We start from the raw sequence: 17,007 nt of genomic DNA, 5'->3' as shown, positions 1-17,007 counted from the left end.
CTGACCCTTTACCATTCTGGAATTTCTCATTTTGCTGCATTCCATGACTCCAGTTTTACTAGCATTGCTAACATTATTTCTGGAACGGGATGGTTGCCCGCTTGCCACAGATTTGAGTGTATTTGTACCTGGTTCCACCCTCTGTGTTACTGATGTACCTGTGGGTACTGAAGAAAACAGTCCAAACAAAATCAACTTGAGGCAATTGTATTTACACTGCATCAAGGTCCTTTGTTATGTGCTGTGAGAAGGATGCTCACATGTGCTCCTGTGCATCGATGACATACCATGCCCAAAAGTCATAATTTCAAGATTGCTTTTTTGTAGTGTTTCATCTATCTGGATGTGCATATCTCAACATGAGGTGTGGGGCCGAAAATGCTAGCAAATTGCTCATACCGTTTCACTGATCTAGACCCTAAGTGGATGTTTTTCCCCCTCCTATTTTTGTATTAGGATTTGGAGTAGCCAAATTAGATTCAGGATAGACAAAAGTATGCCTTCAGATGCAATGCATGATAAACCTACAGACGTCACTGCCCCAGGATGGGCTGATGTTCTGCTGGCCTTGCAACAGCTGCTCGCAAAACAGCACTGTCGCTTTCTCTTCTTCTCCCAACATTCCAAGCAGCCAGTACTTTGCCACAGGGATATTGGCAATTCTCCTCTAAAATCTTGACACTGAAATCCAGAACAGTAACTAGTAACCCCTGAGGACAGTTTCAAATGGTAGCTGTCGGCCTGCAGTTACATTCTAGTTCAGTAGCACCTTACAAACCAACAAGAGTTTTAGGGTATAAACTCTCCAGAGGCAAAAGGCAAAGCTCACTCTGTGCTCCTGCCGCGGCGCCGCCTGCCCCCACCCACAGAACACCCCAAAACGCCCCCCCCCACGGTCCGGCCATGCCCCCACCACGGCGCTGCCTGGGGCATCATGCCCCCACTCCATTGGCACTATGCCACTACCTTTGAGGCATAAGGAAAAGAGCTGTGACTCTGAAAAGCTTGGGTGTGTGCGTGTGTTCTAAGGCTCTACTAAACTTGAATATAACTGTAGTAATCCTTGAGGTGATTAACGACAGCTTATTTTTCCCCATGAGAAAAGAAAAAGAATTTTCTAATTCGCTTCCCAAATCTGCTCTTTTAAGAATGGAAAAGATTTGTATCAGGTGACATCACATAAGCTTGTTTCTAGCCGATTCTCCAGTTGGGTCTGACTCCGTCAAACTTCTCTGGCGCCTCCTGGTCTTCCTTCCTTGTGTCTTGAATTCACTAGCCCACAACTTCATTCATGCAAGTGCGTTCCACCTTCAGGGTACGACTTACAGTTCTTTCCTGGGGTGACATGATTACTCTTTGGAGTGGCCCTTCAGAATTATCCTGGAGAGATTGGGCCTCAATGGTGCTTTAAGTCCTACCTAGCAACCAACGTTCCAGGCAAACCCCTCCGCTCACTTCCTTTGGGGTGTTATCCGTGGTCCCCAACATTGTGCTTGTGGGAACCATGGCAACTGCCAGCACATTTACTGGTGTCCACCAAGTGTTTGTAGACAGGGTCTCCTGGCATTTCTGTCCAGCAAGGCTCCTGACGGGCCACTGGAGATTTGATTGGCTGTGCAGTTTTCTAAATGCTATCCCAGCAGCTGCCACCGTAGCACATGGATCTTCCCTGTGTGACTGAAGGTAAGCCATGGCCGCCATTTTGTAACTGGCTTCACCTCCTGTGGCAGCCATTTTGTGGTTGCACCTACCCCACTGTGTCATGATTCCTAAGGTGTCCCTAGACTGAAAAGGGTTGGGGGCTCCTGGCCTATATTATATGCCATTCTGCTCTTTAAAAGCCATATGCCATTGCCATTCCTATCCTAAATGCATCAGGGCTTTTCTTTTATCTTCAGATCTTCCCTGCTTTCATTCTGGTTTAGGCCAGAACACCTCTGTTTCCTTCCCAGGCCTCTAATCCTGTATGCAGAGCCTCACTGACGTAAGGATTTGATCAAATCTTCTCAAGGTCCACTCCCCTTCCAAACTTGCCCACTCTTCCATTCATACACACAAACATAAACTTACAACATCCACCCCACAAAGCTCTTATTGCACACACATTTCTCACCAGCAACACACAGCCCTGTCTCTCCCTCTCTTAGATAAGCCGACAGTTTGCTTCAACCTCCGAGAAGTTGGAATGTTTATAAACATGCCACGCCTGCACCCACGGCCAAACCAATAGCTAGAAGCGTAGTTTCCAACCACTGAAGCGATAGCAAATGCCAACGTGGATTTTCAAAGAAGCAGCTGCAGGCTCTCTTGCTTTCTTCTCTCTTTTTTGTTCAGTTCATCTGATTTGAGGGTTAAATGAGCCAAACCACAATTTTCCCGGACTAATGTGTGCTGTGCTTTACTTGATCTCACTTGCTTGGTGTCTGCTGCTCAGATTATCACTGCAGGGTAGTGGACAGCATGCTAAACTGAAAATAGGGTGATACCGGTTCAGTTCTCCACTGGACCATGAAGCTTGCTGGTTAACTCTGGCCCAGTCATTCTCTTTCAGCCTAATTTACCTTATGTGGTTGTTAAGAGGATTCAAGCAGATGAGGAGAACTAAATGTGCAGCCCTGAGCTCATGGAAAAGAGTGTGGGATTTAAATACATAGGCTTAATTTTCTTCTCAGTGAACAGTTGTCCTAAAAAATTGTTTTGAGTCAGTGTGGGTCTTTGGAAGAACCCGTGAGCAACTGGTGAGGAGGGGAAATACCATGTCACCACTTGGGTGCATGGGGTTGCTAAGCAACCCCATAATACTAATCATGATCTCCCAAGATTCCAATCAGGATTTGGGGTTTTGACATTGTGATATATATGCTTGTCTTTATGTCTGCTTTTTTAAGTGCATCTTTTTAAAATTTGGGGATTTTTCCCCTGTAAAACTCAGGCATTGGTAGGAACACCACCCCTTTCTGTACACCACCCCTTTCCCTACTAGGTGCTCGGGAGCAGCAGCAGCAGAAGGCCATTGCTTTCACATCCTGCATGTGAGCTCCCAAAGGCACCTGGTGGGCCACTGCGAGTAGTAGAGTGCTGGACTAGATGGACTCTGGTCTGATCCAGCAGGCTAGTTCTTATGTTCTTACGTTCTTACTTGGCCCCATTGTGCAGGATTTTTGGTCCGCGTCCTTGAGCCAAGTTCAGAGTTAGTGACAATATTTATACACACTCAAACACAAAATCCCGCTTTGAGGATCATCCGAGACAATCTGATTGGTGTCTGATTTGCATTGGGCCACCCTTCCTGCTGATGCGACCAGCATGCTGTGTAAAGACGTGCAGACGTTACAAAATGTCCTGCGTAATCCACATTTATAGTAATAACTGATGGTTACCCGGCATCTGCATGCGGAGGCTACACACTGGGCAGTTTAGGCTCTCGCAGTATAATTATTGCCCTTTATTACACCACCGGAGGTGTGCAATTATCACCCGGGAACAAATCTCATTGGCACAAGGGCAAGGATGGAATGTTCTGCCAGATGATCAGCCCACAAAGATAAACAGCAATTTTCTGCCCTTCACAATGATTGACATGTGTTTATAAAATGCCTTGAATAACCTCATCAGCTGAACTTCCAGGGGAAAAAATACAAAAAAGAAATGCATGTTGCTGTCCGTTACTAAAGAAGTTAGTGTTGGGGGATGCAGCTCAGACCCGGAACTTTATGTGATTCTGGGGTACTAATGCCTGTGTTCTGGAAGTGGCTGCATTCAAACTGTGGCCTGATCAAACCTTGAAGAGTTGGTAAGTCTAATTGCAGGCACTTCGAAAAACAAGGGTTTCATGGTTGGCAATGAAGCAGGGCTTCAGACATGGCTTTGTAGCTGGTTTGTTAACCACACTATGTTCTTCTAACTCAGGGGTAGGGAACCTGCGGCTCGAGAGCCGCATGCGGCTCTTCTGCCCTTGCACTGTGGCTCCACGAGCTGAGCTGCCGGCCCCATCCTTGCACGCCCTGCAGGCAGCAGGGCAGGTGCACCAACTGCCCACGGTCGGCTGGGCCGCGCCACGGGCTTCCCCTCTTGCCTGCCCCGTTGGAGTGGGGCGGGCGCTTTCCCGGCGGCCGGCAAGGCCGAGCCGCCGGCTTCATCCTTGCCCGCCCTGCAGGCAGCAGGGCGAGCGCATCCATACGCTTCTCAGAATGAGAGGAGTAAAAGGTAAAAAAACCTTATATATATAGTGTTATCTTTATTTTAAATGTAAAAAATTATTTGCGGCTCCAAGTGTTTTCTTTTCCCGTGGAAAACGGGTCCAAATGGCTCGTTGAGTGTTAAAGGTTTCCTACCCCTGTTCTAACTTATGAATTCACCAACCAGTGTACCATTGCCCTGTGCAGCTATCCGGCCACACAAACAACAGTACAGGAAAGGTGTCCTTCCTGATAGGGTGACAGGGGAGAAGGCAAGATGCAGAGAAACCAGCATTTGCACCCAAACTGCGATTGATTACTTATTTCTGGCACGCTAACCAGACTTGGTTGCACAAACCATGGTTTATCAAGACAACTGAAGGCAGGCCGCAATATAGGCTTGGCCAGGTCTCGTCTAAATACCAGGAACTGGGCATAGAGCTGACCGACCCTCCTGTGTAGGAAGGTAGACCAAAAGATGACAGATCTCCTGTTTTCTTTTTCTTTTAAAAATAATTTTTCAACCAGCTTTGGGAAAAGTACAAACTATTTTAAAATGTCTCTGTCTATATAGAGTTTTATTCCAAACATACAGGCCTTCTTCAAGGCGGATGTAACATGTACTGTTGACTAGTAGTTGTGGGTTTTATACATTTGTGGTGTGGTGCGCTGTGTTTCCTTGTGCACTCTGCAACGGCTGACTTGCCGGATTCAAATCCACTCAATCCACCTCCCTGCCATTTTTCTTGTTATGCACTGTGTCTTTGAGGACCACATTTTGCTAATGGCCATGAAGGAATGTGTATAATTACCTGGAGTTTGGTCCCCCTCCAAAAAAAATCTGTGATCCCTTGTTTTGGTTCTGGATATTCTTGGGACATTTGTGAGGATGATCCCATTTTCAAAACGATAGATTTCCGTCTTTCTGGAGACGAGGCATCTCAACTGCTGCTCATCTGGGGGAAGTCACTTGATCACAATCCGGCTTATGAAGTAGACACTGTAAACTTCTTTAACGTCCCCTTTCAGGATCAGCGTGGCTGTTCCCGTCATGAGCTGAGTAGGCTGCAAAGGCAATACAGAGGAGTGTATCAGGGATAAGGACACAGGAAAAGCTCTTTTGGATCAGATCAGAGACCCACAGAGGCATAGCAAGGGGGAAAAGCACCCAGTGCACTAGTGCGTCCTCCACCCCCCACCCTGGAACGCCCCTGCCATGCCCCTGGAACACCCTCGCCACACCCCCACAGGGGCACACACCCAGTGCGGAGTGCTCCCCCCGGCTCCCTTGGAGCTACGCCTCTGGAGACCCGTATGCTCAGACAGCCTGTTTGGCAAAACGGCCACAGCCCACCACAACGGGCCAAAGCCTCTCCCTACTGTCACCATCCCATAATCGTTTTCAAAGGTATACTGCCTCTGACCATGAAGGTTTCATTTAGTCATTATAGCCAGTAGCGATCAATGGACCCATCCTGTACTGATTTGCTTGGTCCTGACAGTACATCCCGTGATAGTGAATTCCACAACTGAATTACAGATTGTGTGAAGAAGTATTTTATTTTGCTTCAGCTGTCTCTAACCCACCTTGCCGCGACATGCCTCTGAAGAGGGCAGCCATAGAGGCGGGTGAAACGTTAGGCGCAAAAACTACTAGACCACGGCCACGCAGCCTGGAAAACCCACAATGGCCAGTTTAATCTGACATTGTGAACTGTCTCGTATGCGCATTTTGTGACAGAAAGGCAAGATATAAACCTTTGAGGTAAAATCAAAACTGGTGGTGGTGAGCAATCCGATGTATCCTTTTAAGAGGCCCTCTGCCATTAATAATCTCATGGATGAAACCTGGATAAACCTAGAATATCCAATCTCCTTGTATTACCAAGAATCCCGGCTCTCAACTGTGCTTTGTTTCCTTCGTCCTTACTGTCTATATGAGCTGTGGAATTCAGATGCCCTGGATTCTAGCTGGGCCACCTGGCAGATAGCCACCATAGGATGGAAGTGAAACTAGCTGGTATTGGGTGGGGGGGGGCGTAAAGGAAGCAGCATGTGAGAAATTGCTGGAGGGTTTTGTCTACATAATGGGGGAACCTTTGTGAGCATGTGGGCCCCTTTGGAATTTTATGAGAGATGGTGAACACTGCTCCAAAATGGCTGCTACAGGGGGTGGAGCTGAACCCAAAATGGTAGCCCCAAGAGGCAGAGCTGAGAGGAATGCTTCCCTCTTTACACCTTTTATGAAGAAGGAAAATATCAAGGAGAATGAAACCACAAACTTGCTAAGGAAAACCCAGCGGCTTACCATTCCTCTTAACTCTCCAGTGGAAATATTCCTCATTTGAAAGAGGAAAGCCAATGACAAGTTCTGTTTCAGAATGGCCCCATTCATTTCCTGAAAATCTTGGCGAGTGCCAAGAGGAAGTACTGTTGGACTTGACTTCATGTTGGGGAACCCTGGTTCACACATTAACTGTATTTTGCACATTCAGTTTCCTGTGCTTCTGAGTGCTTAACTGCAAAGAGCTTTCTGGGAAGTTCTGATTTGCTCATTAGGATTACCATTACGGTTACCAAAAACTATTATTACCGATTATTACTGATTACTGAAACCTACTATTACCGATTATTACCGATTACTGAAACTGATTATTACCAATGATTACCGATTACCAAAACCGAATATTACCAATTACCAAATCCGAATATTACCAATTACCAAAACCGAATATTACCAATTACCAAATCTGATTACTACTGATTATTGCCGATACCAAAACCAATTATTACCAATTTTTACAGATTACTGAAACCAATTATTACCGATTTTTACCGATTACGAAACCAATTATTACCGATTACTGAAACAAATTCTTGCTGATTATTACCAATACCAAAACCGATTATTACCGATTATTACCGATTACTGAAACTGATTATTACTGATGATTACCGATTCCGAATATTACTGATTAATGAAACCGATTATTATCGATTATTACCACTTACCAAATTTGATTATTACCGATTATTACCGATACCAAAACCAATTATTACCTATTTTTACCAATTACTGAAACCGATTATTACCGATTATTTCCGATTACTGAAACCAATTATTACCGATGATAACCGATTACCAAAACAGAATATTACCGATTTATGAAACCAATTATTAATGATTATTACAGATTACTGAAACCGATTATTACCGATTACTGAAAACGATATTACCTACGTACCGCAAACGACATATTATCGACATTGAAATTACTATATTACCGATTATTACCGACATTTAAAACTAACATTATTACCAACACCAGTACCATTATTACCGATTATTACCAATTACTGAAACCTATTATTATTTTATTTATTTATTTATTTTTTGAGCTTATATACCGCCCCATCCCCAAGTTGATTACTGATTATTGAAACCAAACATTACCGATTAATGAAACTGATTATTACCGATTATTACCAATTATCAAATCTGATTATTACTGATTATTACCAATACAGAACCAACTATTACCGATTTTTACCGATTACTGAAACCGATTATTACCGATTATAAAACCGAATATTACCAATTAATGAAACTGATTATTACTGATTATTACCAATTACCAAAACTGATTATTACCGATTATTACTGATACCAAAATGGATTATTACTGATTATTACCATTTACCAAAACCAATTATTATTGATTACTGAATTTGATTTTTACCGATTAATACCGGTACCAAAATTGATTATTACCGATACCGAAACAGATTATTACCGATTACTGAAACCGATTATTATCAATTATTACCGATAAGTGATACAGATTATTACAGATTATTACTGATTACCGAAACATACGGGAATGTAAGCTCAAAGAGAAGGAGGAGACCACGTGTGCATAAATGACTTGACATTTAAAAAGCTGAAAGGGGGTTCAAAGACAGGTTCTTTTCCCCATGTTTCTCTTTTCTTCTTTCTCTCCTACCCTCTAGAAAGATAAACAGCTTGAAGGCAACAAGCTATACAATAGACTCCTGACCCTTTTGTGTTCAGGGAGACCGTAATCCTCCCTTTATCCTGGATCCAGCACGGAAGAAACATCCCAATGGGCATGAATAGCAGGAATGCATACTTACCCTCCCGTCTGACCTTTTATAGGGCCTAGGTCAGTTCAATACTACTGAATTTTAATTACAGTTAAAGGATCTCTAGCTTTGGCAGAAAGAGGATCAAAAGCACACTATCCAAGTAAAGGCTATTCTGACCCCCACCCCAACAGAATTTATTTATTTAGCTTACAGGCTGCCCTTTGCACACACAGGTTCAGAGCGGCTTACCACAATAACATCAATAAATAGTACATTCCCATCAATGTCCCAGGGCCATTAATATTAGCAAAGGAAGATAAAACAATGTCAAAGACCCCTTCCACACATGCAGAATAATGCACTTTCAGTTTACTTTCACAATTGTTTGCAAGTGGATTTTGCTATTCCGCACAGCTTCCAAGTGGATTGAAAGTGGATTATTTTGCATGTGTGGAAAGGACTAAAAAGCTGAACAGTAATCAGTAACCATTCATACACCACACCTGCAGGGGAAGGGGGAAAGGAGGCCAGCGAGTTGGATAGCATCACGGTCCCCAACCATAGGCCTGTTATAAAAGCTCTGTCTTACAGGCCCTGTGAAACTGTAGTAAGCCCCGCATGGCCCAGATCTCACTTCATGCACACCAACAGCTTCCTTCCCTGTACTTTCTTTTTGGACCAAAATGGGTTGGTTTTGGGAGACTGTCTTGCGGGAGGAGAAAGCAAAAGGAAATAGTTTTACAGTTTGCAAAGTTGCTAGCGAATGAGCGGACCAAACTGAGTTGTGCAAATGTCTGGCAGTCGCTGGGGAGGACAGAAGAGGGGTGCACATCACCGCTTTTAGAAATGAGAGTGAAGGATTCGGGACTGTCTGAGAACCTGCGGACTTGCATATTTGTAAACAAACATTTGCTACAGACTAACGCTAAGACTTCAGAACTGTATCCTTAGTGGGAAACTTAGCCTGAAACGGCCTGTCCCCTGCCCCCAGCCAGAACTTCTGACCCTTTGTGGAAGCGGATGAGTGCAAGACAAACCACACAAATCCACCGCACACTTCTGTGCTTTGTAAACCTGATATGTACATCTGAGCCAGCAGGGGGCATCCAAGAAACAGTAATGACTTTGGTTTGCCCGCGGTCGACCGTTCCTTTCACAGGGTCGATGGTGAATCCTTTCATCTGCACAACGGACAGACTTTCCCAGTTGAATTCTATGATCTGCAGAAAAGAAGGATTTGGTGCAAGTCATTTGATGTTGTGGAAGAAGCCTCTGAGAATTTTAAACAATCATACCCACATGAACATCAGGGTCCTTTCCCCGCCTGCCCCAATCTGATCTGCTCCCATTCATAAGACTCTTCAAATCAGTCTTAAGATGCTAAAATCGACAGAAACCAAGGAGAGAATTTCTCACTTTTCCTGAGCACCCTCTAAAAACAGGCGCAACCTATCATATATGCTTTATATTAGACATAAACCTTAATATTGTTCAGTTTTGTGACAATATATGCTATGGTAAAAATAGCCCTTGTAATTTAATTTAATGAATAAGTTCTCATAATTTCATTGCTTAACATTAGGGAAGCTTTAAAAAAACCATTTCTTGAAAAGTCCTCATTAAATAGGCATAACATGTCTGATCAGCTGAGTCTGAATTCTAAGTACCAAGACAAAAATAATAACAAACATCCCATGCCACAAAGACAAACTTGAAAGAAGCCCCATCAATTGAAACAGAGGTTATACAATTACTGCTGTTTTTGATGAAATTTCAATAATGCTTTTAATGTCAGTGATTTCAATTCTATGCTTCAATTAAAGGACTACTTAATTTTAAAAAGTGTGAATGAAGGTTCCAAGGGGCTCGATCCAACCCCTTGAGGGGGCTTATTAGGCGAGCTACCGTACCTTCTTTGATGCAAACTGGGCAGTTCGTATCCCGCCCACTCTCAGCTCCCTGACGGCTGGGACCACCAAGGTCTCAGACTGAACGCACTCCAGCTTCAGAAGGATGGGTTTCGTGAGCTTGTCGCTTTCTGCAGGAGACACAGATTCCAGTGAACAAGCATGTGCTGGTATTCCCATGTTATTGAAGCACGCGACCATATCCAGTCATTGTGGTGAACGCACAGTCACAGTTGGAAGCATGTAAAAGCCTTGAGCTCGCATGACCCCTGTGGCAGGATCTCCAGCTACGGAGAGTTTTACAGGGAAGTCATACTGGGACTGGGTTGAAGTTTCCTTCATTGGGCCATTTCCTGTTCCTTGCAGGGCATGTGCCTTCTAAAGGGAAAGGGTGTATCAGGTGACTTCCACATCACAACGTTTACTAGGCAGACTATGTTTACAAGGTGGTTTGCCATTGCCTTCCCCAGTGGTCTACACTTTACCCCCCGCAAGTCAGGTACTCACTTGACTGACCTCAGAAGGATAGAAGGTTCAGTCAGCCTTGAGCTGCCTACATGAAACTGACTTCCATTGGGTTTATGTTGCAAGGGCCCAACCAGAAGCACAGTGTTACCTGCTTCCACCGGAGATGTTGTCATGGCCAGTGATTCTATGGGTACGTCCAGTGGGTCACCTCCTTCCACAAACATCATGTGGTTCCTTGCGCACCCTTTCAGCTGAATGGTGCGGATGATTTCCTAAAGGAGAGGAAGGTGGTCGAAAGCAGATAGCACCTTAACCACCAGTATTGCTGGCAGAAAACAGTAAAGGCTTGAAATGACTCCTGACAAAAATTAGAGGAGAATGCAAAAGCAGGATTATGGCTGGACATCAAGAAGACAGAAAGCAATGACTGCTGGACAATGTCACAACGTTAAGGTTGCCGAAGAAGAATTTGGAACAAGGATTTTCTATTCTTTGGCTCCATTGTTGACCAAAAAAGAGATTGCAGCCAAGCAATTAGGCTGGGAAGGGCAGTCTCAAAAGAGCCAGTACACATCATTAAGTGTAAGGATGTATCCCTTGTGACTAAGATCAAGCTAATTCATTCCATAGTATTCCCATTATTATCTATGGACCTGAAAGCTGGACAATGAAGAACGCTGACTGGAAAAAAATAGATTCCTTTGAATGCAGTGCCGAAGAGGAGTTTCATGAATATCGCAGGCCACCAAAAAGACAAATCCCTGGCTTCTAGATCAAATCAAGCCTGAACTGGGCCTACAAGCTCAAATTACTAAAAAGAGGCCATCACACTTTGGTCACATTATGAGGAGACAAGACTCACTGAAAAAGGACAGTAATGCTAAGAAGAGTTAAAGGCAGCAAGACAAGAGGAAGACCCCATTTGAGATGGATTAACTCAGTGCAGGAAACCACAGCTTCTGTTTGCGAGGCGGTTAACGGCAGAATGTTTTCATAGAATCATAGAATTGCAAGAGACCCCAAGGGTCATCAAGTCCATCCCCCCTGTGCAGGAACACACAGTCAAAGCACTCCTAACAGATGGCCATCCAGCCTCTCTTTAAAAACCTCCAAAGAAGGAGACTCCATTACACACCCAGGAGGTGCATTCCACTGTCAAACAGCCCTGACTGTCAGGAAGTTTCTTCTGATGTTTAGGGGGAATCTCTTTTCCTTCACCTTGAACCCATCACTCCTGGTCCTAGTCTCTGGAGCCGCAGAAAACAAGCTTGCTCCCTCACCAACATAACATTTCTTCAAATATCTAAACATGGCTATCATGTCACCTTTTAACCTGGAAGGACATTAATTCATAGGGTGGCAATATGTTGGAAGTGACTTGACTGTGCTTAAGACACACGTCCCTTAGGCATGCAGAGTTCTGAAACATTTTGGAAATCCAGGAGAAGCAGTTCGGGCTGTTTGATGGTTTTGCATAGGGAAGGCATCCACCTCTCTGTACTTTTGCAGGTGGTGTAGCTCGGCCCTGCCTCTAACAAACACTAGATGGCACTCCTCATCAATTGTTGATGCTCTACTGCCGCGATGAACAAATCAGAAGGGCACCTGCATCGGCGCCAGCTTGAGGGGTTCAGTCCCAACACTGCTCTCTTCAGCACAGATGGTGCCACTTTTTACCATGAAAGATGATACAGTTTTGCAAGAGCCTTGCTGGAACTGTTTTTAGGGCATGCAGATGGGATGCTGCCCTTTGGAGTCTCAGGAACCCGAGGTCTTCAGGGTGGGAAGTCAGGGGCAAGTCCTGTGTTTTATAATGATTGTATCGGATGCTGTTTTATAAGTGGTTGTGAACCGCCCTGAGCCCAAAAGAAGAAGAAGGAGTTTGAATTTATACCCCACATTTCCCTCCTGTAAGGAGACTCAAACTGGGTTACAAGCTCCTTTCCCTTCCTCTCTCCACAACAGACACCTTGTGAGGTAGGTGGGGCTGAGAGAGTTTCAAAGAACTGTGACTAGCCCAAGGTCGCCCAGAAGGAATGTAGGAGTGCGGAAACACATCTGGTTCACCAGATAAGCCTCTGCCACTCAGGTGGAGGAGTGGGGAATCAAACCTGTTTCTCCAGATTAGAATGCACCTGATCTTAACCACTACACCACGTTGGCGATATAGAAATTTGATTAAAATAATAAAGACTAGAGAGTCTGAGTTCTTTCATCCCCTCACGGAGGTGAATTCAGAGACCTTTTCCCCTTTCACTGTGTTAGTGGGTTGGAGGACACCTCTACCCTGCTGTAGTCCCCAAGTGAGGGAGAAGAGCTGAGGAGTCCAAGTTTTCGGGGGAAGGGAAGAGCAAAAGATGGCTGCTACTTAGACAGCCAAGGAGCGCACGCCAGCAGTTATCTGCCCAAATTCCCTGCTGGTGCTCAGCTCTACATAAAGCAGACCCCGAGGCGGTCTCACCTTGGCAAAGAGCATGATCTTTAGGCAGTCGGAATAATAGAGGCTCTCATGGTCAGGGCTGAAGGTGACGGTGAACTCTTGGGACTTCCCGGTCCCAACAATGCCTTCGACTGGGGTGACGCTGAACACGCTCAGGCCACTGTAGTTCTGTGTACCTGCGAGACGAATTGGATACCAGCTGGCAGAGGGAGGAAAGGCCTCTGCCTGCTCAGGACTGCACTGCTAGAGAGCTGCTGCCAGCCAGAGTAGGCAATACCAAGGAAGATGGACCCTGAGTCAAACTATTAGGCTAAGGTGGGGCGTCAAACACGTGGCCTAGGGGCCGAATCCAGCAACTTGAGGTGGCTCATCAGGCCTGCGAGCCAGCTGAAGAAGCCTTCCCTCCTCGGTCCAAGATTGGGAGTCAGAGGAAGTTGCCTCGGCTGGCTCACGGGGCTGATAAGCCCTCTTGAGGCAGCCCCCCCACCCTGCTGTGGGCTCGCCACTTTAGGCCCCTCCCTCCCCACACACAGAGCCATTCTAGAGCCAGCCGTGTGTGGCTGGTTTTTGTCTCTAGTATATTTGGCCAGGTGAGGCAGCCACCCTTTCCTCCAGGGCCTGGCCCAACCAGGTCACCTTCATGGCATATCCAGATGACACCTCTGGTCGAAGGCATCACCATCGTCACCATCATATGTCATGGCTGTCAAGGAGGACCACCAACATTTGAAGACTGAAAACACTGAGAACAACCATTTACCGACAAAATCCATTTGCCCTTGAGAGGTGAGGAAAGCTGGAGGTTTTTGCTGTTGCTTGTCCCGGTTCGGCGAGAGAGACTCGAGAAGGATGGAGAATTTCAGGTCTATGGAAGAAGTGTTCTCTATCTGCAAGGGGTCAAAGTTGCAAGCCCATTAGCCTTATCCTTCAGCCCTTTTCCAAGACTGTCACACCTTCAGCAATCAGGAGGACGATTAGAAAGGAAGCTCAGAAGAATGATAGGAGCTGAGTTTCCGTGTGATGCGGTTTCCATGCAAGCAAAGATCAGTCGAACTCATACTTACTCTCCTCCTCTGTTCTGAACTTTTAAAGACTCCCGAGAATGAGCGGAAGTGCAGGTTTCGAAGGGCAGCTCACAGTCTGGAGATGGATCAAGAAAGCTGTGCCACCCCTGAAGGTCCCCGGGTGCTTGGGATTTACCTTAAAAGTGGAAGTGGCTGTTTCCTTGGCGATGACATAGCCCAGGTTTAACACGTCTCCTTCCACCGAGCAAAGGATCGAAGGGATCACCCCCTCGCCGATCAAAGTGATGGAGAGGGTAGCTTTCTCGCTTCGGATTTCCAGCATTTCAAAGAACTATGGAGAAGGAGATTCGTGTTGGTCAGGAGGAACGCGTGGAAAGGGAGAAGCAGCGTTTTTTCTAGGCTGCCTTAGCGCAGCATGGGGGCCTGGCTGTAGGCTTCTTTTGATCCTTAGGGGGGTATGGGCAGTGGTAGGATTCAAATAATTTAACAACCGGTTCCAGTGGTGGGATTCAAATAATTTAACAACTGGTTGTATACAAGCCCCATTTTAACAACTGGTTCCACTGAAGTGATGCAAACCTGCTGAATCCCACCACTGGATATGGGTTTTAGAGGCTCTTTTGACACGGCGCTGGCGTTCATCAAACTGCATCTACCAAGAGGGAGCCGTTCCCATCTGGAGAGCTGACAGAAGTACTCAGCTTTCTGCTGGGCTATGTCTTGAGCTGCTAATTGTATATTGCAGCACACAGCTAGCAGCACATTTCTTTGCAAGTGCCACTCTGTTCTCTGTGGGAGCCCACATGGGCCTGGGTGGACAGATGGGTGGGTGGCTGCTCAGTAGCAGGAGACCGGCTTTGTTTGCAGAAGGTGTCTGGCTCAATGGCTCTATGGTCTCCGCCACCAGAGCTGGGAATGATCTCTGTGACTTCTAGTCATGGTAGACAGAAGCATATCTAGGGAAAATGTAGCCCATTGCAAAATCTGATTTTTCGCCCCTCCCCTCCATATGGGCGGTCACTCCCCCACCACGACCAAACAATATTTTTAAGCCAGTGTATGGACCCTGGGGGGAAGGAGGAGGGGTGTGGGGGTGACTTTCTGCCCCCCATGTGACTAAATGGCTGCAGCCCAGGGACATTTGACCCCTGAGGGTAGACGATATGGGCTGAGATGACCATTACACAAGAGCATGTGGTCCCAGGTTCAAAATCTCTGCTCTGCTAATGCTCTGGTTAACAGCAGTGTAAGGAGGATGCTAATCTGGAGAGCTGGGTTCAATTCCCCACTCCTCCACATGAAGTCTGCCGGGTGATCCTGGGCAAGTCTTAGTTCTCTTAGTTCTCTTAGAACTCTCTCAGCCCTCACAGAGGCAGGTGATAGCAAACCACCTCTAAACTTCTTTTGCTTTGAAAAACCTGTGGGGTTACTGTAAGTCAGCTGTGACTTGACGACACACCCATGCAACCCGTCTCCACAGGACTGCCCATCTACAATCCACAGGAAAAAAACACAGGTGCCAGGGCTGGGCCTGAGGAGTCCTCCTTGAAGGACTAGAATGCAGGCGTGGCTACCCCTACGCAGACTCTATGGTTCTTGAGCCCTCTTGACTTCCAGGATCAACTGGAAGAGATGGAGCCAACTGTGGATGCTGGGTCAGAAGCTCAAATGGCCCATGAGTCAGGGTCTGAAACTGTGGAGGCTTAGCAGTCCTCTAAGGAGATTGCTTAGGGCAGTGATGGCGAACCTTTGGCACTCCAGATGTTATGGACTACAATTCCCATCAGCCCCTGCCAGCATGGCCAATTGGCCATGCTGGTGAACTATAACATCTGAGTGCCAAAGGCCCGCCACCACGGCTTAGGCCTCAGCTCCACTCCAAGGAACTGAAGAAAACAGAATGCCCAGCTGGGAGTTTAGTTCAGTGCCCAGTTGGCTGCCCAGGGCCATTCTTCTATTCATCAGGTCTGAGATGCCACTGTGGGGCTTTGTGGGATGTAGGATAAGGTCTAGCCGTAGATGCCTGCAGGCACTAATTCCTATGAATAGCTTCAGTTCAGTTTGGGGAATCAACAACTCTCATAGTGCCTTGCCTTTGACATTTGCCTGCCTTGACTACCCCATACCCCTGCTGATGAGAACGTCTGCCTGCCCCTGGGTGCAAGCAACTAATTTGGTCGATCATGTCATGCGGTCCCCATTATGTTAAAGCACCCTTATGAGCTGGCCCATGCATATCTGTCGTCAACACACCTGCTAGTGGGGAGACATTCTGCTGGTGTGCTTACACGTACCACGATGAGGAACTACAGGTAATGGTTGTAAGTACTTCTCCCTCAACATCACTTCTAAATCAGGCCTTCATAAAAAATGGGGTGGGGAACTCGAGTATGTCACCCAAAAGGGCGGGGATGTAATAAAATGAGTTGACGTTCTCACCGTTCTGCATTCCTCTGGACAGAACGAGATGTCGAGCTGTTTGGATTCTCCTTCCTCGAGCGTACGAAAGGGATTCAGCAACCAGAAGGGCCCAAAGGGACTCAAGAGGGAATATCCCAGCTGAGAAGTTCCAGCTCAAGAAAATGCAAGTTTAATGGTAACCAAAGCAACCGTTGCCAAAAAAAGGAGGCAGCTTTGACAGTCTGTTACCTAGAGACTATGACGTCTTGCCGAGTGCAGAAAGGAACAGGGTATAATGGGGCTTCCTCGCAGGCATTTTGGTTTGTAAATGTATCTTTCCCTGGCCCTTCCATGCAGGTGACATCTGTCTACTAGATGCGAGTATTCACAAACAGCTTGGCAAGGTGGCTTAATGAGTGATGGACAGATGAGGGAGAAACCTTCCACAAAAATCTGGCCAACAATGTTCTCTTCTATCAAAC

The 17,007-nt window shown here is 46.1% G+C and overlaps 1 protein-coding gene across 2 annotated transcripts in view; it reads right to left on the bottom strand.

The window, feature by feature from the left end:
* Positions 1 to 4,727: 4,727 nt before the first annotated feature.
* Positions 4,728 to 17,007, bottom strand: part of CFAP74 (cilia and flagella associated protein 74) — a 70,991-nt gene continuing 58,711 nt past the window's right edge. For both annotated transcript variants that reach the window (XM_048518467.1, XM_048518468.1), the window contains exons 32-39: positions 16,565 to 16,684; positions 14,301 to 14,456; positions 13,861 to 13,987; positions 13,122 to 13,276; positions 10,809 to 10,932; positions 10,196 to 10,323; positions 9,371 to 9,505; positions 4,728 to 5,243 (exon numbers count right to left, since the gene is read on the bottom strand). In XM_048518467.1, the coding sequence (XP_048374424.1) occupies positions 5,145 to 5,243; positions 9,371 to 9,505; positions 10,196 to 10,323; positions 10,809 to 10,932; positions 13,122 to 13,276; positions 13,861 to 13,987; positions 14,301 to 14,456; positions 16,565 to 16,684 (1,044 nt within the window). In that variant the 3' untranslated portion in view covers positions 4,728 to 5,144. The remainder of the gene's footprint in view (positions 5,244 to 9,370; positions 9,506 to 10,195; positions 10,324 to 10,808; positions 10,933 to 13,121; positions 13,277 to 13,860; positions 13,988 to 14,300; positions 14,457 to 16,564; positions 16,685 to 17,007) is intronic.

Source organism: Sphaerodactylus townsendi, linkage group LG16, assembly GCF_021028975.2.
Source record: "Sphaerodactylus townsendi isolate TG3544 linkage group LG16, MPM_Stown_v2.3, whole genome shotgun sequence".
NCBI classification, from domain to species: Eukaryota; Metazoa; Chordata; class Lepidosauria; order Squamata; family Sphaerodactylidae; genus Sphaerodactylus; species Sphaerodactylus townsendi.
This window is presented reverse-complemented; position numbering and strand designations above follow the sequence as displayed.